General features: G+C 39.7%; 1 protein-coding gene across 12 annotated transcripts in view; it reads left to right on the forward strand.

Moving 5' to 3' along the window:
• NAV3 (neuron navigator 3) overlaps positions 1 to 22,261 on the forward strand; it is a 564,703-nt gene that overhangs the window by 289,262 nt on the left and 253,180 nt on the right. For 4 of the 12 annotated variants that reach the window (XM_075495941.1, XM_075495960.1, XM_075496019.1 and 1 more), the window contains exon 1: positions 2,212 to 2,832. The exons of 1 other annotated variant lie outside the window; for it this stretch is intronic. In XM_075495941.1, the coding sequence (XP_075352056.1) occupies positions 2,590 to 2,832 (243 nt within the window). In that variant the 5' untranslated portion in view covers positions 2,212 to 2,589. Of the gene's footprint in view, positions 1 to 2,208; positions 2,833 to 22,261 lie in introns of those variants that run through there. 7 more of the 12 variants (XM_075495912.1, XM_075495921.1, XM_075495931.1 and 4 more) reach the window with 4 other exon arrangements.

A 22,261-nucleotide genomic window follows, 5' to 3' on the forward strand; every position in this document is an offset into this window, starting at 1 on the left:
AAACTCCGGCTAAATGGGGTTCTGAAGTTGATGGCCCTGACCTGGTACTACCTTAAAAGTCATAATAAAATTAGTAACTATTTTGAAAGAGTAATAATTATTTTGAAAGAGTAACACCAACTTCACATCATTGTTTCCAAACCCTGTTGGTTATGTATTACAGATGACTCTCTCCTACTAAGCTTGCTTACTTATTACTTTTAGGGTTTCTGTGCTGTGGAAATGGGTTGCAAAAGAGACTGTGGGTATCATGACCTCATCATTCGTATTCAAGAGAAGAACAGCAAGATTACCATAATGCATTACTTCGTAAAATTATAACCCTGAGAAGTAATAAGATTCAATTACATTTTTTTGGCAAAGTTCTTTTTAAGAACGTATCTGTCTCATGACTCTAGTTTATTCTTTGTCTTGATCATTGGTTAACAGTCCTCATGAGGATTTTTCATCTCCTCAAACCTTGCAAGAGATAAATCCTCTTTTCCTGTGGTCTGCTTCAGCCTCTGCATATGTGCACTTTCTAAAGCGTTAACTATTAACAGTTGTGCCTAAGAAACCTAAATTCCTTACACAGCCACAGTGCTTTATGATGCTGGAGAACAAATGCGGATCGCACAAGGAGCTTTCTTCCCCTTTGCTCTGCACAAGACCTGAAATGTCACACCAAACAAGAATATTCTGCTCATTGGAGCAGAGTGGTGGATCCTGAGGGCTGAACTTGTCTGAAACGCAGAGCAGTTACCTCTGCAGTCTTGCATAAAGCCCATTGCAGCTACTGTTAATGGCGGCAAAACCAAAGAGAAGATAAGCAGAGGATGCTGAAATGGGTTTGCCGCTCCTCCGTACACACACTTCAAAACTCAGGAGATACCTAAGCCAGGTCAGATTCACTCCTACAAACTACAAACAAGAATGGGATAGTTTATAAGTCAATATAGAAAGTTGGATTTTTAACTACGGTGTCAGTGTGATCTCTGTAAACAAAAGACAAAGGATAATACTGTGTCTTACAGTTTTATTCTGCAAAATAATTTCAAAGGCTGATTTAAGAGGATCCTTTTAGTCTGCTTCTCATTTACTCTGTTTTCTTTTCAGTGTTTTTTCTAACTCTTGCCATCCTTAATTTGAGAACTTAAAAGTCCAGAAGGCTCTTATTTTCTCTTGGGCTTACAGCTATAGTGTTAGTAGTACAGACTGTTCAGGGAAGGCATAGTTAATACCATGTAGGATATTAGTGGCAGAATAGGATTCAGGTCATCCTATCTCTCATCCTATGTTTTATTTTGGAAGAGATAACAAAAAAACACATGGAGCATTTTTGTCCATAATGCTGGGTGATAAAATCCCATAGGATTTTGATGGTGTGGCATTTCTTCACATTTTTTTCCTTATATCACAGTTTAAAATGAGTTCCCCTTTTGAGAGCTATAGACTCTCAAAGGAATTTACAGTTGTCCTTTTAAGTAAGCGTTTATGCTGCTCAGCAATTTGGACTGTCCATCGTGATTCATTTTATAGCCTGCTCTGCTTGCCTATCTGTCCTGTATTTCCATGTACAAGGATTTGAGGTTGCCAGGAAGAATATTTCTATGAGCAACAAGCAGAAATGATGTGTTGGACATGGACTTCATGGAGCTTTAAATGTTTTTAGAAAGGCAAGCGTTAACATTGAATAGATGACGTTAGCACCACCACCAAGAAAGAAAGAAAAAAAAAGAACGCTGAAAAGCTGTATTGACTAAATCTTCTAACAATGCTTGTGATTTTCCTATATCCTGCTCTGTGTTTTTGTATGGATTTTTCATAGCACAGACAGACGTTACCCACACTGTGATTCAGCGTCTGTTCCTAGCCACGCTCTTGCACGATTTTAACCTGATTTCACGGGAGGAACAGGGAATGAAACACCGTAGCTCATGGTTGTCAGCAGTGAAAAATAGCCAGGAATCAGACAAACAGCTTCATTGCTGAGATTATTTCCGGGATAAAAACTCTTCCAACAGCTGTTTGCTTTGGCCACTACTCAGGTCCTTTTTTTTTTTTTTTTTTTTAAATCAGAAAAAAAAAAGAGGTTTGTTTTTTTTTAAGATGTGGGCTGGTTATTTATGTAGTCAGGAAGAGGTCTCTGCTTCCAGTGTTGTGGTCTCAGAGCTGTTTTGACAGTTGGAGTACGGGGAGGTTTCATCTCTTCTCTCCCTCCTTTTCTCCCGTCCTTCATTCACTTAACGCACAGACCTGGAATGCTGTAGGAAGAAGAGAAAGCGAATTTATGAGTTCTTTAATCCCAGACAGGCAGCTCTGTGGCAGTTACCTTCAAGAAAAGTTCACGCCCCAAAGGAGTGTTTAGTCTTACCGAGCCACTGACTCACTGAGCAGCGCGTGTGAGTGGCTGCGCGGGAGAAGGGGAGAGATGAAGGAAAAGTTTTGCTTCCTTGTGAAACTCGTAATATTATTGTTTTAAGACGTTTTTGAAAAGATGACTGCTACTTTTGTTTAAAGTATTTGTTCTGGAATTGCTGAAGCTGGAGTCTACCAGACTGAGGTCAGGAGCATTTTCTTTGGCAGAAAGAAGATACTTTTATAGAAGCCATGCCTGTACTTGGGGTTGCCTCCAAGCTAAGACAGCCAGCCGTAGGGTCAAAGCCTGTTCACACTGCCCTCCCGATACCCAACCTTGGCCCCGCCGGCTCGCAGCAGTACTCACCAAAGTCTTTGGAGCTTACTGGGGCGGAGAGCTCGATGCTTTCTTGTCAGCTTACTTTAAAGTCAACCTGTGATTTTGGAGAGAGGAGAGCGCTTCAAGGAAAAACCCAGGAGATCGAAGATAGCAAGGTTAGTTGTAAACTTTACCTGCAGATCTCAATTCTCAGAAAATGTTGATTTGCTCAGACAAAAATCTGATAGAAACCTACTGCATGCAGAACTTGGGGTTAACTGGGTAAACAAACTTTTGCTGTCATCAGTGAACTCACATACCAGCCTTGGAAATTAGTTTTGCTTAGTGTTGCTGTTTGAATAAATATTCTGTTTTTAACTGTTAGTGCTAAATGCTTTACAGATGCATTTTGATAAGGATCAGTAGAATCATAAGTAGAGAAAAATCATTCCGGCACCCAGTAAGCAGAGCAATGACATGACAGTACTTTAAAAAAAAAAAAAAATCTTGGCTGCTTCATGTTATATTATGAAGTTTAAGAAGAGCTCTCACGCCCACACCTATTCCCACAGGGAGGCTCTTTTAAAATAAAAATAAGTGATTGATTTTCTTTTTACTTTTCAAATGATCTGGCTACTCTTGCTGCAGAACTGCTGAACCAGAAAAACAGCTTCTCAGTGAAAAGTACCTGTGTTTTTCTTTTCTGCAAAATAGCTTCTTCCTAGCCCCTATCTAGCTCTGATTCATTGTGATTTTTTAAAAAAAAGGTTTGTCTGAAGTAGGATGCCACAATGTTTTTTAGACTGCTTAGGGTTTTTTCTTTTGTAAGGGGGTTCTTAATTAACAATTTTAAAACTTCTGCTTGATTTTCTACTAGTCTTTCTGCTGTAGTTGAAAACATTTGTCATGCTTTGAACCTGAGTATTGAGTCCCTTCTTGTCAGTAGTATATATTCCTGTAGATCTTTCAGTCAGTACATTACGGCTGCATGTGTGGTTTAACAGCTTCAGCAAGCAGTGTTATGTGAGGTTACTTTCCCTTGCTTTTCTAGTACTTTTGGTTTGTGGAACTGATTACCACACTGGGATTAAACATATATTTGTAGTTGCTTCTTATTTAGTTTGAGGACACTTGAGTGTCATCAGAGTTGTTAAAGTGGCAAGATATACATAATATATGTACTTGGTTTTCCTTTGTTTTTAGTTACTGGGTTAATTCAGTATTAGTGAAGAAAGTTGGTTTTGTGGTTAAAGCATAGGGTTGGGATTCTGAACATTTGGTTTCCTTTTTAATCCCTGCCACATATTTCCCCATGAGATTTTGGTCATGTCACTTAATTTTTCCCTTGGGAGTTTTTTGTATCACCTCTCCCTGCCTTCCAAAGATGATGCATTGGTGGTCTCAGACATGCTATATAGAAATATAAAGAAGGAGCAGACTGTTCATCTCTTGAGTACCAGAAGCGATGAACAGCCCTTTTCTATGACATGAGTGCGACATTAAAATAATAATACAACATTTCAACGCAATGCAATTCCAGCTTGCTTGCTTATTTTTAATAGAAAATATTCTTTGTTTCCTCTTTAATGTTGTTCTTTAATGGATATTGCAAGAAAAGTAAACTAGATTTGCAAATACTATTTTCAGAAAAAAGAATACAGTCACATTGCCTACTGACAGAAGTTTCTTGATTCTTTAAAAAAGTGTAGAGAAAGATATAAAACATCTTGCCTTCAGTGTTTAAAAGACTTGAGAACTATTACTGATTAGCATGAGACCTAATGGGAGGTCATATCCTTCTAAGGCATCTGGTCCTGAGTGCTGCTGAAGTGCTACTGAGTAAAGTAACAGGCTAGATGGATCCAAACTGTGATCCCAATTTGCCATTTCATGTTTCATGGGTTTGACAATGCTTGTAATCTTAGAGACTGTTTTTTAAAGAAAAAAACACAAAACAAACCAACCTCCAAAAAACAACCTACCAGCCATTAGATCTCTCTCTCTCTCTTTCTGTTCTCAATGGAGGCAGCTGAGCACTTATAAAAGATGATCCTTAAAGAGTGAGGCCAGTTTGCGCTTGCGATGATCTGAAAACCTCCCCTGTCCACCTGGATTTACAGAAATGCTGAGCATTCAAGAAGTTACTAATTTCTGCAGCCTTTCTGTATTCCCCTCTTCCTTACAAGTCCAACATTCCCAGTAAAGCTTAGTGGCAGCCCTTTGCCCAATTTTCTTCCAAGCACATTTTTTTGAAGGATGCTCTTTTATTCACCTTTTAAGCAAGTTTCATGAAATCTTTTTGCTGAAGTAGTTTGGGCTATAAGGTGCGTGGTTATGATGAAGAAATTATTTTTAGGTTTTTCTTGCTAGTAAACTTCAAAGTATCAGCCTAAAGGTATTGAATGCTATTTTTCTTCATCAGTGATGGAGATCCATGCCACCCTATTTCCCAGTGCCTGGTAGCCTCAGCAGTATGTCCAGGTTATCTAAACAGTAGTTCTAAGCACAAATTTGAGGGAGTTGTTAGGGTTAATGTCTCTTCAGGTTTGCTGAGCAGATGCAAGTTCTGCATTACAGATTGTGTTGTCCCAAAGCTTGACCATTTGTGAGTGCTGTTTCCAATAGACCTTTGGTTGATTTCTTTGGTTAGTAAACATATTAATCAAACATGTGATATTCCTACGTGGCTCTGTGGTATACAATGCTGTAGATTGGGAATGTTTCATTATAACAGTGATCAGATAAAAGGTCTTTCAATCAAAACCTAATGAATACCTAGTCTGAGTTTCCAACTGAGAGTAAAATCTGTCTATATAGCATACTGCTTGTATGCCTATGTTATATCATTGGATATAAGGCAGCACTGTTTTTTGAGGGAAAAATGATGGCTATCTATCTGCAAAAGACAATGGAACATATGAATTAATCATCTGGTTAACTTTTGCCCTTGGCTGCTGGATTGCAGCCTTTAGCATTGCTTTCTTTGGTATTTTACATATGCTGCACTGTGGATCACCAGCTTTCTCTTCCTGTCTGGAGGGCACTTAGGTTGACACATGTAGTCACTGTGATATATCCTGTTGCTATCCATAAGTGCTAAGGATTCCAAGATGAACTTGGATTATACATGTCAATACAGTAGGTCATTGCCACCCAGCTGTTTCCTCTATGGCCTTCAGTCTCACCACACCTGATTGTTCAAGACTTTTGACACTTGTGTTGGCTTTCTCTCACAACTGCCTTGCCAAGGCTGGTTAGGAATACAGCTGCAAGCATCAGTTCTCTTTTCCCTAGGCATCTCTCCCATCTCACATGATTTTTCTGCACTTGCATATGTAGTCTTTGTTGTTTTCTTTTTTGTGGACATGATGCAGTTTGAAGTTTAATAAAAGTAATATTATTTTAATAAAAACTGTGGTAGAAAAAGTGATTATGTTCAACTTTTTGCTTAATTGGATAGAACATAGTTAAGCCTAGGAAAGCAAATAATAAGATTTAAATTATTCTGCGTGTAGTTTATTCAACTGCACTTTTGTTCAAAATTTTCATAATTTGTGCGTTGGTACCTAGGTCACATAAAGGTCCATCTGCTTTCTTGCTAAACCCACTAATGTTTAAACTGACTGCATGAACACTTATGATGTGAATAGTCATGCAAAATATTTGAACGCAAGCATTCAGAGCACATTCTTTTTCCCTGAGTATCATATAGACAAAAGTTTATTCCTATATATGTACACAGGAAAGGAATCCAGCTGCTGGATTCATGAGGTGAAATGCTGGCTCTCTTTGAAGCAGATGGAGTTTTGCTGTTCAGTTGGACCATAGAGTGTTTTTATACAAACCCATGTCTGAAAACACCAATATCTGTTGTAATATTTTTCTAACTGTGGGTAGAGTATTATTTATATTTCTGTGCCACCAGTGTTATACTGCTTGCTAAATTAATGAGACCAAAATTATTGGATCATGCTAGGCTGCCTTGTGATACTGTTCTACTTGTAGAATGGGCTGCTAAACAGTAACAAAATTAAAAAATATCAAGTAATATTGTAGAAAGGTAAATGAAGCAATGGCTTAAAACTAAAGGAATGAAGAAAGAGTTTCTTTGCAAAACCAACTTATTTTGGTCACTAAATGATAACTCTGCACTATATTGACCTGCAGGAAAATGCCAATGGCAATAGCGTTTTACTCCAGGTCACCATGATTGATTTCAGCCGCCCTCACACACTTGATGGTGCAGGGGCAAGGGCACTGCTACGAATCCTCTCCGGCATAAAGCCGAGCAGCTGCTGGGTGTCAGCACCCCTGCTAGGCACACCGGTCTTCTGGCCTGGCTTTGCAGGGCTGCTCCTTGCTTTATGCTCCCAGGAATTTCCTCCCATCAGCAAGCTTTCCTCTTTCAAGAGCAGTGCACCATCATTTATGCTTGCAAACTGAATTTTCTCTGAGCTGAATCTGATATACTAATTGTAGTGTTTTGGTTATATGACTTGGATGATAAGATTTTAGCCTTCTTTCCTGAGTTAATTCATTCCTTTACTGTCATATTATCTTATTTCTTTTTTTTTCTTGTTTTCAGTTTCTCTTTGTCCATGCTATCTGTCTGCTGCTGTCTGCTTTATCTGCTTCTTCCTTCCTGTTGGCAGACATCTTTACAGGCTTCTGCATATGACTTATTTTTCTCTGTATCCACTACTCAAGTCTTCCTGTCATGACTGCAACATTTTTCATATCACTGTTCATTATTGGAAAGTGTTAGTCAGGCTCTACAACTGGTCCAGTACACATACGTAAACCTAAAACTTTTCTAGATACTTCAGTTTTGGGGGTTTATGTTAAGATTCTTTTAGGATGGAGATCCTGGTATCCAGAGGATGCATGGACAGTAAGTTGTGATCTCCTTTAGAAGGGTCCAGCCCTACCAAGTTCATCATTAAACAGTCTAACTTTAAGACAGGAAGGTATCAGGGGAACTCAGGAAACGGATCTGCTGCAAGGCCTTTTGGAAGAAATGACAAAGAATATGATGTGTCTGCCTGGGGAAAGAGACATGACTGGCTTCTTCTGTAGAGCACAGAAATGTGAGTAGTAAGTCTGGGGAAGCGGTTTGTAAATCAGCAGAACAGAGAAGGATAGGTGTGCTCTACCTGGGAAGCACGGCCAGCAAAGAATGGGGTCTGAAACACTCAGTTGTACCAAGTGAACATCATTAAAGTAATCTAAAATTAATGTCAGTGTTGGAAAACAAAGCTAAATACTTTGATGTGATTAGGCAAAAACACTGCTGCTATTAAAGTGACTCTTGAGGTCCATTTCATTTAGTATCATACTATTGCATCTCAGTCTTGGTCTGATGGCTTCCAGTGTCATTCAGCCAGCCTGTTGTAGTAGGACATTGGAACGAGCATGGAAACCTCACATTTTTTGCTCGTCAATTGTCAGCAGTTTGTCGGTGATGTGGTAACTCCTGCCTGTCACCAGACACCAGACTTGGAGGACGGCTAGGTTCCTCTACCCAGACAGATCTCAAGACAAATATTTTTGCTTTCCGTACATGGGTGGAGCTCCTGCTTATGCCAATGGGAGTACTGTGCACATTGGAAAACCAGATGTGTGCCATGAACGACTTCCATATCTCCGTCTTTCCTCAGCTAATCCTTCCACAGCATTTACTTAGGTTCTGTGTGACCCTTTCCCACCATTCCCCAAATTTCTCCCAAGCAGAGCATCTGTTGCAATCCCACATCTCTTTGACCTTTCAATTTCTTGGATACCTTTTTGTCCGGTCTCTCAGGGCCAAGCTCCACCGAGTTTCTTGACATGCTGAATCTAGGGAACATAAATAAATGAGTTTATTTCCCCATTTTGTCATACCCTTCCTTTTCTCAGGGCTAGTGCATTGGAGATGTCTGCCTTGTGGGTTGGCAGGAAAGGAGGCTGCTCATTGTGCCGAGTGTTTCATTTACAGCACTACGGCCAAGGCAACAAAAAGGGCAGCAGAAGCAGCCAGAGACCGCCTATCTTCTCCCCATAGTGACCGCTAGTGACGGGAAGCCAGCATTGTTTCAAAAGCAGTGAACTAGCTGCCAGAAATTTCAGTCGGCACTGCTGACACCTGGGACTATGTGTGTTTAAAATTCACACAGCCCCAGTGAAGCCAGGACAGTTGGCAGGAGTTCAGATTGTCAGCAATTTCAACTTCTTGCCTTGTGCTCTGAATTATTTCTCTATCAAACAGATAACAGCGTCTTTAATGTACTTTATGTATCCAGCACCATCTGTCTACGCTATATTATAACTGATTTAAGAGCCTCATGCTGTATGAGCTTGGAGTCAACTTCACTGTTACATGTTTATTTTCTAATCATCTGTACCAAGCACATTTTCATACAGTTGAGATAAATGTACAGTAACACAACATGCAACTCTCCAAGCTTTTGTATGTGTGAGCAAATTGTAGTGAGTGCAGGTTGAAAGATGCTTTTTGTTTGTAATTTGTAATTGGGATCATGGATAGGAGGGTATTTACCAACCCGAGCTTAAGACCTCTGCCTACCTTTCTACTGCTTTTGTTTTATTTCTCTCACAAAATAAGAACGTAGAACTCAATGTCTTTCATATTAATTTGTGTGTTGCGAGCTGGTATTAGGTATCAGCAGAAAACAATTACTCTTACTCTTTTGTATTGCATCTGTGCCTAGGGAAGCCGCTTGGGGATTTCCTGACCAAACAACTTTTCATTAGAAAATCCTTTCTTTGAAAACGGGAGCGTGTCTTAGTGTTGATGCACTGTGGATGTACCAGCAGAGCTCCAGAACCTGAAGCGACCCAGCAACATTTGCTTGGTGCAACACTCTTGCAGCCCCTGGGGGTGATCTGTTCTCCATGACCATAAATGGAGATAAGTGGTCTCCGTCTCTAGATAAAAATAATGGGCTTATATTATACCTCAGGAGATTTTAGTTAGGCTTTAGTAAAACTTCCCAGCAGTGACAGCAGTTAAACAGAGGAACGCTTTGCATGCAGAACATGTATTATCTCCATCACTGGAGTATTAAAAAAAAAAAAATGCGTGTGCACCCGCCACTCATAGCATTACTAGCACTGATCCTTCCTCGTGCAAAGGACTTGATGGCCATCCTGGTGGTCTTCTCGTTCTCTTTTCTTGTTTCTTAATTCAGGAGAGTGCAGGTCTGTGGTAATGAAACCATGCTACTCTGGGAACCTGAGCGGACAGCCCTGTGGCCCACAGTGCCATAGCGATGTAAGGACTCACTTTGGAGACAGCTTTGCTACCTTAGAAAAAATGCCTTTTTACTGTATGGGTGTTTCCAGAGGCATTTCACTGAAGTATTGCAGTTCCAGTTAAGTTTCCCTAAAGCACAGGTAGGGTACCATTGGAGACCAGCCGGCTAGGTGATTGCTTGGAAACATTCATTTCCCTGGCGTATAGGATATCAGTGTTGGAGTGCCCTCATGCCTCAAGATCCTGTGAGGTCTGGCAGAGGAGTGACTCTCAGGGACTCAATTCTTTGCTCTATAACAAGGAACATAGAAGGCCTGTGAACCCAATTCAGTTTAGGGCTCTAAGGTGCTTTAAAAATCCTTTCAGGAGCACTGCAATGACTATTTCGGCTGGCTACATCTTGAAGGGGCTGTACAGATTGCTACCTAGAAAACAGGAGCATCCCAATGCACCCAGCAGAGTGAGGGGTACCGCCAAGATTAGGAAGTTTGGTTCAGCTGAAACACTTTTCCCTCAAGTAAAAACATGAGAATGTCCTTTCTGTGGATTTTTTCTGAGTTTTAACCAGACCTTGATCCTAGAAACTTTTACTAGATTGATGCCTTATCACAACAGGTAGTGTGCATGCGCACAGGAGAAGTTATTTGCAGCCCTACAGAACGTATGGCTCTATTACACGGAGTGTGGGAGACAGGGAAAAATATTATCCCCTCAGTGCAGAGGGAGAGGAGAGATTAAAGGGGGAATGGATGATTTTCCCACAGTCAGGCTGGGACTTTGTGGCAGGACTAGGAATTTCAAGTCATATATATCTTGAGTCCCAGTCTCCACATCATAACCACAAGCCCATCTTTTCTTTTCTAAGGGACCAGTTAAGAATAAAACATCCAGATAATGAGTTAGTTTTCCTGCTTGCTTCATAAGGACAGTTTTGGCTTTTTCTTCCTTTCAATGTCAGTGGCTAGCATCAGTGTGGGCTCAGCTCTGAGCTGGAGGTGGAATTTATACTCCAGGAGCCCCATTCTTTGATTTTGATGTATCCTATCAACACAGACTCTGCCACAATTTATTAGAGATGCAGAATATGTTGTGCTCTTTGTGGAGTGGTATAACACTCTTAAGTCCTGTGTGCAATGTTGTTGATAGGCTTTTCGCTTATTAAATATGATGTGGGAAGTATAGCTATGGAATAAAAGCAGGCCTTTTTTAAGGAGAGATGACTTTTTTGGTCCTGATTTCTGCCTCTGAATAAAGTGTCTAGCTTCCTGGTAGCAGAAACTGTTGCGTTTAGTGAATAATAAGGCCGCCAATTACAAATGAGAACTGCTGATTTTTTTAACTATGTCTTCATTCTGGTCTAGGTCCACTGTCTTTTTTTTCTCTAGCAGACTAATTTTTTGAGTCGTGTAGTTTTTCTTGCACTTGCATACAGGGCACGCAAAGAGTAGCTCATTTAAAGCAGCTCTGTGTTTCACTTTGACCCGATTCACAGGATGTGGTCTTGGAGGAAGCCCATGCCTTAACAATAGCCTTTTGACAGCGAGGGTGTTCGGGGATTAAGCTGGAAGAGGAGGAAGCATCTATCTATTCTCAAACCTACTAGTGGAATATTTTGTGCGAATCTTCACTTGCCCATGATGTTTTTAAGGTCACAAACCTTTCTTTTTTGTTTTTACTGGCAAGAGGACGTTGGCTGAAAGATAGCATAACTTATTCAAAATTCAGAAAAGGAATGCAGAGTGTTTTGTCTGCTAAATGCAAAGGGATAATTCCCCCGTGTAAGATGTGCAGATTTCTGATGGCTCTTGTGTATGTTCTGTGTAAACCAAGTTGAGAGAACTTGGAAAATAAGCAAATCAAAGGGAAGCATAATTTTAAAGTGGTTAGAGCTGGATCGTAGTATTTCTGGATATATAAACTGAGAAGGTGCCAGCCACTAAATGTCTGTACTAACTCTGCATAAAACATGAGAGAAGTTAACAATATTAGTATTGTCCTAACCTACTTTCAGCATGACATTTGGTCTGACTTATCTTTTTAGTTATGTTTATTTTCCTGTAAATCCTCCTTTACTGCTCTGCCCCTCTGATCTTAATACAGTGGAAAGCATTTCATCCTTCTACATATCTCTCAATAGCAGTTCAAAATATTTTATTCAGGTGAAACTCTCCAATTAGTGAATTGCAGCAAATTTGAAAAGCTAGAATAAAAATAGATGTTGAGCTCTCTCTTGTGTATTCCATTTCAAAATAGCTCCCTTTTTGACAATTTTAACACCTGGCTTCGTATCACGTTGATGCTGTGTTAAACTCCAAAAGTTTTGGCAGTGAAAACTTCCTGTTGTGCATCGGGATTTGATTTACAGGGCATGTGTAAAACCGTCACAGCTTAGTAATCAGAGTGGTCATGCACAGAAAGATGACTTCCTAGCAAGTGGTGTAAAACATTTGACCACTTTCATTAATCAGGAAAGGCTGCATGGCTCATACGTGATTTAGGGTGAGTAAGGTATAAGTCAGGGCGCAGGACTTCTACTCACCACTACAACAATGGGATTTCCTGGCACACATCTATGCAGTAAACAGCCTCTTTGCTTTCTTTTGGGGGTATTTTTTTGTTTTGGTTCAGTTTTTGGGTTTGGGTTTTTTTTTTTTTTTTGTAAGCTGTCTCTGTAGTGGAAATAAATAGACATTAAATAAGAATGTGAAATAACAAATAAAAGTTCAAAAGGAGTTTAGAATTTTCCTCAGCTGATCAGTCTGCCTGCTTTAGTCATTGCTGGCCAGCTCACCAGCCAGAGACAGAGTGCTGGAAGGAAGAGCTGAAGGAATCTGTTTCTCATGAAGGAGCGGCACAAATCTGAAAGCTTGAGAGCTGCAGGTTCAGATTTGCTTTTGAAATGCTTCTGAGAGGAAGTAGGGCCTAGCAACTTGTATAGGAAGCCACAGTCTAGTTTCACTTCTGGTTTCTATCAAGTACCTCGTAGAACTCAGCTCATATGTAGGATGGTAGTAATGCCATTATTTTTAGAGTAAAGTTATTTGGTGGCTAAGTACTGTTTAATTTTATTTTTATAATACTGAAGAAATAAGCTAATTAGCTACTTTTAAAAATGTTACTGAAGTTACTTTGAATGACCTTAGAAAAACTGACCTTTTTTACCTAATCACTTACTGATATTAACAGCTTCCTATCTGTCAATTTAATAATGCGTCCATTCTTTGTTCTTGCTTGCAATAAGAAGACACAAGTAGGAGGCATTTTATATACAACATACATTTTTCCTGTGGAAATATGTGATCCTGACAAGGATAAGCAGAGAATAATGACGACTTCACTGTTTTCTGTACGTCGCTGCAGTATCACGCTGAAGACTGGTACAGTTCTGTATTATTAGCTGAAACCAAGGAAGCGGGTTGCTCCACAGAGAAACTCTGTGTAGCGATTGACAGTCAAAAAGTCTGTTCATGGGCAATGCCATGTCCAGATGCCTTTTTCTGAATAAAGTCTAATTTTCAAAACTTTCAGGTACTGACTGCTCTTAAGCAAGAGCTGGGTTTCTTCAGCTGCGTGTCTGGAGTGGGTTGGTGGTTGTGTCACCAATGAATGAGGGCAAAGAAGCCCTCCCAATCTAGGACAGCTATGTCAGTCACAGCCTTAAAGAGTTTTGGTTTATAAGATAAGCTAATAGCACAAGGGAGTGGGGAATAAAAGAAAAATGTGTGGAAACGAAAACAAGGCTTTCTTCCCAGGGCCCCGCCATGTCAATGCAGGATTTTTCTGGGTTATTCTGCCTCATTTGTGGGCATGATGCAGAGAAGATGTAGAGTCATGAGGGAAGCTGAAAAAGCAAATCAAATGAAGTTTCAGAGAAGGGAGCACACAAGACTGAGCATATTGGGAACTGGTTTGTCGGACCAAACATTGTCATTCAAAAAAATTGCTTAAAGGGAATTTGGCAACAGAAGAAGAATATAATACAGGAGATTCAGATCAGCAAAAGAGATACTGGAGAACTCAGACTCCCTAAAAGCGAGGGGATTAGGGACATATTTGCATCTATGGAAAATTTGATCTCTCTTCTCCTGACCATTAGAGGTGATCTCATTTAATTTGAGAGAAATTGTAAGATCTCATTGTGAAATACTGATATAAATCCCAGCAAAGGCAGAGTGACAGTGGTCACATTTCAGTCTAAAGGGACAAACGTCTCCTTCACTTCCCATTAAAAATTTCAGCTTGAATGACAATAAAGTCAGGATTTTCAACAGTAATTTTCACTCAGATGTGTACATGTCTTTAAGGATCTCGGCGGCCTTTGCACAGGGAAACCTGACATTCACAACACAGTTACGACGTCAGTTATTTTGTCCTAACTGATTAGGTAGAAATATTATGTATCTTGATCAAGCCATAAATCAGTAGCATATCCAAGAACTGGACTTTTGGAAGGTGAGTGTTGGTTCCTGCTGTGTTAGCAAACCTATCTTTGTAATTCAGTGCATTTCTTGCAAAACTCTCATGGATGCAATAGCTAACCTGAACTGAAGGCTGAGTGGAGGCTTTTTACAATGTATGCACATTGCTACCTTTTCAGAGCAACAAAAGATTTTGGATCGTTTGGAAAAGTTTGGGGTATTACTTCATGTAGTACCTTTCTGAGGACAAGTATAAGAAACTGGTAATTCCTGAGATGATGGCCTTGCCTTGCTATGACTTGTGTGGTTCTATCGCTGGCTGTGTGACGATACAACTATTTTTTTAGTGTTGAAACATTTTAACAGAAATATACAAGCAGCCACTTTGTTGCAAAAGAAGAAACTCTAAGTGCAACAGCTCTCTTCTACAAGTACTTTTGGTTGGCTTAATTAGGCTTTAAGAATGATGATATTTTAACTAATACTTGATACAATTCCAGGTGATGATTTAAGGACTCTGTAAGGCAACATTAGGTCACAGTGCTTTTTCATTTGTCAGATCAACCCAATGTCTTCATTTGAGTGCAGTTTGGGGTTTTTCTCTTGAACAGTTATTTAAACTCTTCAGAAGAGCTATTTAACTAATAATTTTTGTGCTCATCTACTTAACTTCATTCTGCAGTTGCTTTTAGGATACTTTCAGATGTGTGAAGTGTGCCAAGCATTGGTGTGCCCTAACACTTTCAAAGCATCAGGACACAAATTGGAGTGGAGATGACTGAAAACATTAAGACAGCAAATCATCGACTGAATAGATTACTACAGCTCCTCTAAAGCCACTGTGAGATTTCATTTTTAGAGCACAAAGATAACAAATGTAGGTTTAGCATTTTGGCACCAGTAGTACATCCTACAGAGACTGAAACCATTATACATACTTACTTTATGGTGCATATTAGAGATGGCTATGTATGCTCATACACAGGTACCTATTGGCATTTCCCTATGTATTTACAAAAGTTTGAAGTATACTTAATAAAATATTTTTTAAATATTCTGGAAGGCCATTTAGAGACATATTTAATTGAGCTACACACTTCAATAATTTTTTACTGATACACATGTATCACATGCCACATACATTACAAATCTGTATTAATACATACTATACATGTGTACCTATATATACATGTACGTCACATATGTCGTATATGTTATCTTTTTGGTGAAGACTTAGGGTAGAATTGCTATTCATAGTAATAAAAGTGAGATGTACAACACATCTTTTTGCTTTTCGTTACTTGGAGAATTAATTGATATGTTCAATATTGAAACAGGCAAAACCAGCAGAAGCACTGGTCCCTGTGCCGTTTAGACTGTGCGTTTCAGTCAGTGCCTCCACAGCACTCTCAGCAGCAGCTCAGCAGCCCAAATTCCCAGTGGCAGGCAGGGGACTGGCAGGCAGCACTGTGCTCTGTCGCAGCACTGTGCTCTGTCCCACCACTGTCCCTGTCATGGACTGCATTGCCTCCCCCAGTTCCTCCGGGGTGTGAGCTGCCTCAGCAACACCGAGGAGACCGATGCAGAGACGGTAAATAAAATGTTTAAGTTATTGAGGAGTCAGTTTCCAAACAGACTAGAATTTGTTACCCTATGTTTGTACTTTTCTGCAGCTCACTGCTTTTATCATCTCCCTGTTGTCCTTTAGGGAGAAGTCTGTTGTTCACTCCATCATTTTAAATACTTCATTTTAGACACATGGCAAAATCAGCCTTCCGAAATCAGAACTCTCTGTGTTCTTGTTGAAATCAGTGGGAGTTTCTCCATTTACTCACTGGAGTAAGAATATCATCTCATTTCATTGTGGCTAGACAATTCGTAACCGCTTACATTATCACAAGACAGATTTTCAAGCCATACAGGCCACTTCTTCTTCCATGAACCAGCATGGTGTTTTTTAAACAAACTGCATCCTGTCGTGGAGGGTGTCATGTCTGTAACTTCTGCTCGTTACTCTGCTGTATTAAAGTGTCTCTAATGTCATGATTAGGTAGGCAAGTAAAATAAAATAGTGAATAAACATGTTCTGTTATCGTGAAAAATACAAAATATCTTCGTTTAAATTTTTACATTTGTTCATTTTTAAATGCTTCATAGACACATATTTGTTCTTGGAGTATTCCAGCCTCAATCAAAACCTAAATTCCAATAAGATATATATGATTAAAATCTCTGTACTCAGGTTTCTTCATAACTCAAGAAATCCATCCAGCAGTTGGTTAGTAACCATTAGGCATTGCCACAGGGTGAAGTTGCTTTTTGAGAAATTTGATTAACATCTCTGCCAGACTTTCTATAACAAGGTTTTACAGGTAAACTTGGACAGAAGCTGCCACTGCTAGTGCTGCTACTTGGGGAAATCAGTTTATCTGTCAATAGATGTATCGATGTACTGTTCCCTATTTGCTTGGGTCACACAGATTGTACAGCCATTATTTTGTGGGCACCTTGGTGGTCGCGTGCAGAGCTACAGCCTGTGTCAGGGTCCCTAGCACTGTACGGGAAATAAAATGCAGTGCATTGTAGGTCCAGGACAAAGGCCTCATTTTGGGGAATGTTAGGCTATGTTGGTATCCTGAGTTGTTTTATGCCAGGTGACTGGTATTTTCTGACAATCAGGTAATCTGAGATTTTTATTAGTGGAAATTATGGATTTATAGGGAAAAAAAAAAAGAACTTCTTTGTGCACTGAAAACATTCAGAATGAATTGTTTTATGAAAGCCAAGCTTGTTACAGAAGCAATAATACTCTTCCCATCTCTATTTTTTCTTGTATTCTGTCTGTTTAGATGACCTATGGAATTTAGCTAATTAAACCCCCCCCAAATATTTACATTATGCTTGTTGCTGAACTATGTGGAAATACAGATTTTTATTATGAGTGATATCATATTGTGTTTTCGAACAAAAATTTAATAACCATGATTGGCATGTCACTGCCTTCAATTTCCTTGTATGGTACAGTATGCAGTTCATGTCCATTTTATGCACTGTATAGCCAAACTTGAGTATGCACAAACAGTATGAGGAAAGGGTAATCAATCTGACTGCGTGAAAACTCTGAGGAAATACTGATAAGTAAAACAGCTCATAAATTCTGCATAGAGAATTGTTCACATTCATGGCTCCACAGATTAAATTTGAGGCTCCTTCTCTCCCACCCGTAAATGACTTTTGGCAGTAGAAATGTGCTCAGTAAAAACCCGCTCACAATCCTTATTGCCAATCCATATCTGCCTTCTCTGCCTTATTCTACATACCAAAAGAGTCCAGTCCGTACAGACCATTGTTCTGAAATACTGTATTTCTTTAATGAAATCTTTTTTTTTTTTTGAGTTTAGTAATATTAGGTCCTGATAGCTGAATGCTGTTGTTAAGTGAGGATTAAGTGCATGTGATAATTAGTCAGCATGACTAGAAGATGTGGAGCACAGGGGACAGGCTGTTTGGGACTGCTTTTTCCTGTCTGCAAATAACTTGGGTCCAATGGAAAATATCAGGAAGGTTCAAGAGAGTCCTAGCTCTTTTTCCTGCGTCATAGATCAGTGAAGTCCAGCATTAATATAGAGTGGGAAGCACAGAACAAAACCTGTTTGAGGAAAAGTTGTTAATTCTGTCTCGTAATTTTTGCGTTTATTGAAAACTGAAGGAATATTAATTATATCTGTCAGACCACAAAAGGGTAGGGGACTCTGCTGGAGGTTGAGAACAGACAACACACAGGCGAGAATTTAGTGTCCAGATATTTTCAGAGACCATATGGAGGCTCCGATCACAGTGGAATTCATCTTACCTCATTATAGGCAGTTAAAAGGCTGGTGTCTAGTCTGAGCTAGTTGCTTGGGCTTCTACTATAGCCAGATGCTAGAGATAAATACTTCTTGAGGGCCAGTCCTTTCACTTTTCTGAGACGTTTATGTAAAGGTAGAATGACTCACCCTCTGGAGGTATGTACATCTATTCCGTAATTAAGGGGAGATGAACCACCTAGTTTAAGCTAAACACCTAATTTTCAGTGTCTAAAATTAGTTGAGATTAATCTTACCCATAGTATAGAACTTTTATTTGGGAAGATACTCACTTTTCATGTACTTATTACTAATGTTATCATTATTATTACAGATTGTACATCTGTGTTCCAAAGTACGTTATTTAAATCTATTGAGGCTACCTTGAAAGCTAGCGCAGACATAGCCCTGATAAGGGTGACAGATCTGGGCATGCTTTTATCAGAGAAGCATCCGTTTTGGATTCTTAAAACAGATTGGTGATGTAAAGTTATGGCAAATCCCTGAGAAGTGGTGAGGAGGAGTGATGGGCAAGCAAAGATAATACTAAAATGAGCCAGTTGCATAGGAAATGGAGATATATCTGTGAAGGAGACATGTTTTACTTTGATATATTCTCACAGCTTTCTGCTCAGTGCTACAAAGATAGTAGAGATAGTGAATGCATCATTACCCAGAACTACTATAATGAATTAGTTTACTGAATATATGGCAATGTAACTGTATGTTACATAGGCCTTATATGTACACACAAGGAGAAATATTTAACGAGTTGGTGGGCAATCGGTGTACTTGCAGATATATTGAAAGTTCTCTACTTTACTATCTCAGCAGCATCTCACAGAAGATTTACACAGCACTTGCATTCAGCTGCCAGCATTAGACTCCCTCCTTCTCCACTTGCTGTCACAGCGTTTCTGAAGAGAAGGGTGACATTAATCTAGAAACTACTCATATACTTAAAGAAACAAGATCCGAAAACAAGTAATTCAGCCAGTATAAAAATGGGTTTTCTTTAAAGTGTTCTTATACTTTTGCAGAGTATTGCATACATTGTTTTAGGAAAGTTTCTCTTGAGGATTACAACCTCCCCCACGTGAGTTATTTTTCATCTTGTTAGGAACTGAACGACCGCTGTAACAGCTACAGCCGTTGCTTATACGGAAGGACAGCATTAAGGAATTGCGGTTGCTGCTTAACAATTTATAGGCTTAACAACAACGGGCTTATAGCAAGTGACAGGACTACATGAAGCCTTAATCGAGTTGGATGTGTGCTCTGCAAAGGGTGCTGCTCGTTGGCTGTAGTCACTATAATCTCTCTGGTAAATCCCCTCTTGAGCTACAAGCTACTTTTCTTGGCGAACTATCCTGAAGTAGAGATGTTTGGAAAGCACTGGAACTGTCACCTGTCTAACCAGTCTGCTTATTTCCACTTTGGACGTTGTGCTTGCTGTCTTAGCTAGCAGGGATAGACAGGTTGTTCTGAGTATGCCCCATGGGTGTCTGTGGTGCTGACAATTTGGTTGCCGCCATTCGTATTTCAAATCAAGAAGCCCCAAGAACGCAGACGTAGAACATTATACCAAAGTAAGAAAGAGAAGGCTTCAAGCAAATTAGGACAATATCTTGCAAAATAGAGGGCAAAAGGTAGTTAAATTCCTGCCATCCAAAAATATGAACACTTTGATGTATCGGTGTTACAGGCGTACGGGAAATAGGCGTACAGGAAATCTTTACCTTTTTCACAGAAATTAATTTCCTTTCAAGTTGGACAACCTAAAATTTGGGGCTGACAAGTTCACTAGATACATCTAAAAATCCCGGTCTTTTTTATATTTGCGTTAGTTTCTTTTAGAGGCTGTGTCTGCCATTTTTTTCTTCCCATCCTCATAGCTTATTCATTTGCTCTGAAACAGCCACTTTCTAGGCCTGAACATAATGTAAGAACTTGGTTTATCCCACCAAGGTGACGGATAAGACTTTTTCTGATGAACTTCATACAATATCTGTCACTTCAAGCTCTTCCACAGGCAGCAGGGAGAGGGACACCTCCAAAGATGCCTCTAAACTTGAATCACCCTCAGGAAGTGCTTTTCTCTCAATAGCGTACTGAGACAACCTGTGGTAATTTAGTTCCCAAGCTGGCACCTACAGTTAGGTGCAATGAATATGGGGCTTTGTTCTTAAACATTGGATTTGCTTCTAGCATGGCACTCAGCTCGCCTTATTCATCTCTTTTTTTTTAAGGATTATTTACACTTCCGTTCAGTGCAATCGGACTATTGCTGAAGAGTCCAATCTGAAATTTTGTACAAAAATCAGTTAATTTAGGAGTAGTTTGTATCCGCAAACCATTTGTGATGGTTCCAAGAGAATAATCTATAAGACTTTTTAATATCAATAGTTTCAATAGCTTCCTTGGCCTGTAGGTCAGTGGAGGATAGCCACCATTTGTACCTGACGTTCCTCTTGTAGCTTCTTAATCATACAAAACACTATGGGTCATCCTAAAGAAAGTGCATAATACTATGTAAATTTTCTCTTGTCTCTCCCATTACATTAGAAGCAAGAATAAAACAGTTTAACTCAGAGAAAAGCTAAACACCAAGTTGTTAATATTTTCGTGTTCTTTGGAATCGGTTTTAAGCCACAAACTTAATTTAAATTGTAGCAGGCTGAACTCAGTCCTTTTTTCAGTTCCTCTGAAATTTGTTGGTTACTCATGTGAAACCAGTGATGTTTTTCACTTCCTGTCCGCTGTGGCAGCTGTGGTACAGCTATTGTACAGCAGAGCTTATTCTTAAGGGACTCCACTCCTTGCATGAAGTGTTCTTGTATTGTACCTGTTTTCAGGGGTTTTCTTGATAGTTCTTCCAAACTACCTTTTGAAGGCTAAAGAACTGACATTTTTTAGCTTCGTGGTAATAAATTTGACAAAGTCTCAGATAAAAATGTAGCATACAGTTCAATTAAAAATAAACTGATATGTTCTGCTGTCTTATGACTTACCAGCTATTAAGTCCATGTACTCAAATGAGGACCAGTGATGCTAGATGCTGTACAAGTGGGAGAGTGATCTAAATTCCATTCTAAAACACTTGTGTGATGTAAAAACAGCCTCAAATAAGTGAGGAGAGAGGGAAGTAGCTCACAGATAAATAGCAATTTTTATCTATGTTTATGTTATCACATAAATGTTTAAATGTTGAACTTCTCTTGGCCTTGCTGTAGTATGCTAACTTATTTCTTGTCAGATACCACTGCAGAAACCGTTCTTCAGAAGGGGCAACGGGAACCTTATAGACTGTCAGTGCCCTAAGGATGGGGGTGAGGAAAGCGTGTATGTTTGGGAGAGGAGTGGATGAGTGAGGAGCGAGGCCCTGCTATTGCTCTGCGGACAGTGGAGCAGTGTTAGCAGTTGATAGATATGTAAGGGCTGTGTCTGTTTGAAAGAGCTTGAAGTTACAGGGTAGAAATTTGAACTCAACTCAAGTGAATCAAAGGAAGGATGCTCAGAGAAATGGACAAAAAATTCTTCACAGCTGTCTCTTCTATTTGGCATGCCCTAATTGCTATGATTGTTTTTTATGCAGTGCTTTGATGATTAGGGCAATCTTTTCCAAACAAAGTACACATTGAGGCTGATACTGCAAAGTTATCTGGAACTGTTTGTATGAAAATGGCTGCAACACAAATACCACAGTCACTGCATTCACTTGCTTGACCAGGCAGCCAGCAATTTTACTTTCTCATTGAAAGAGCACTTTTCTTCCTAACTCCACAGGAGGGAAGAAGCAGAGAAAGCAGAAAATTAGCACAAATTCTCTTATCTTATTCTGAGCTGTGTCTGCAAGTCACTGTGCTTACAACTAGCACATCTCTCCCAAAGATTAATTGACAACTTGTAAGGCTCAAACTAATAAAAGAGATGCTAAGGAGGGGTGTGCAGGGAGGGAGGATGGGGACCCTGAGGAGACAGGGGGGGATGACAGCCACAGGGGATAGGGCTGTGCATCCCAGCACTCAACAGAAAGGGTCAGATGCACAGTCTGTGCTATGAGAGCGTGCATAGACACAGTCCAGCA

This window comes from Mycteria americana, chromosome 1, assembly GCF_035582795.1.
Source record: "Mycteria americana isolate JAX WOST 10 ecotype Jacksonville Zoo and Gardens chromosome 1, USCA_MyAme_1.0, whole genome shotgun sequence".
Classification (NCBI taxonomy): domain Eukaryota; kingdom Metazoa; phylum Chordata; class Aves; order Ciconiiformes; family Ciconiidae; genus Mycteria; species Mycteria americana.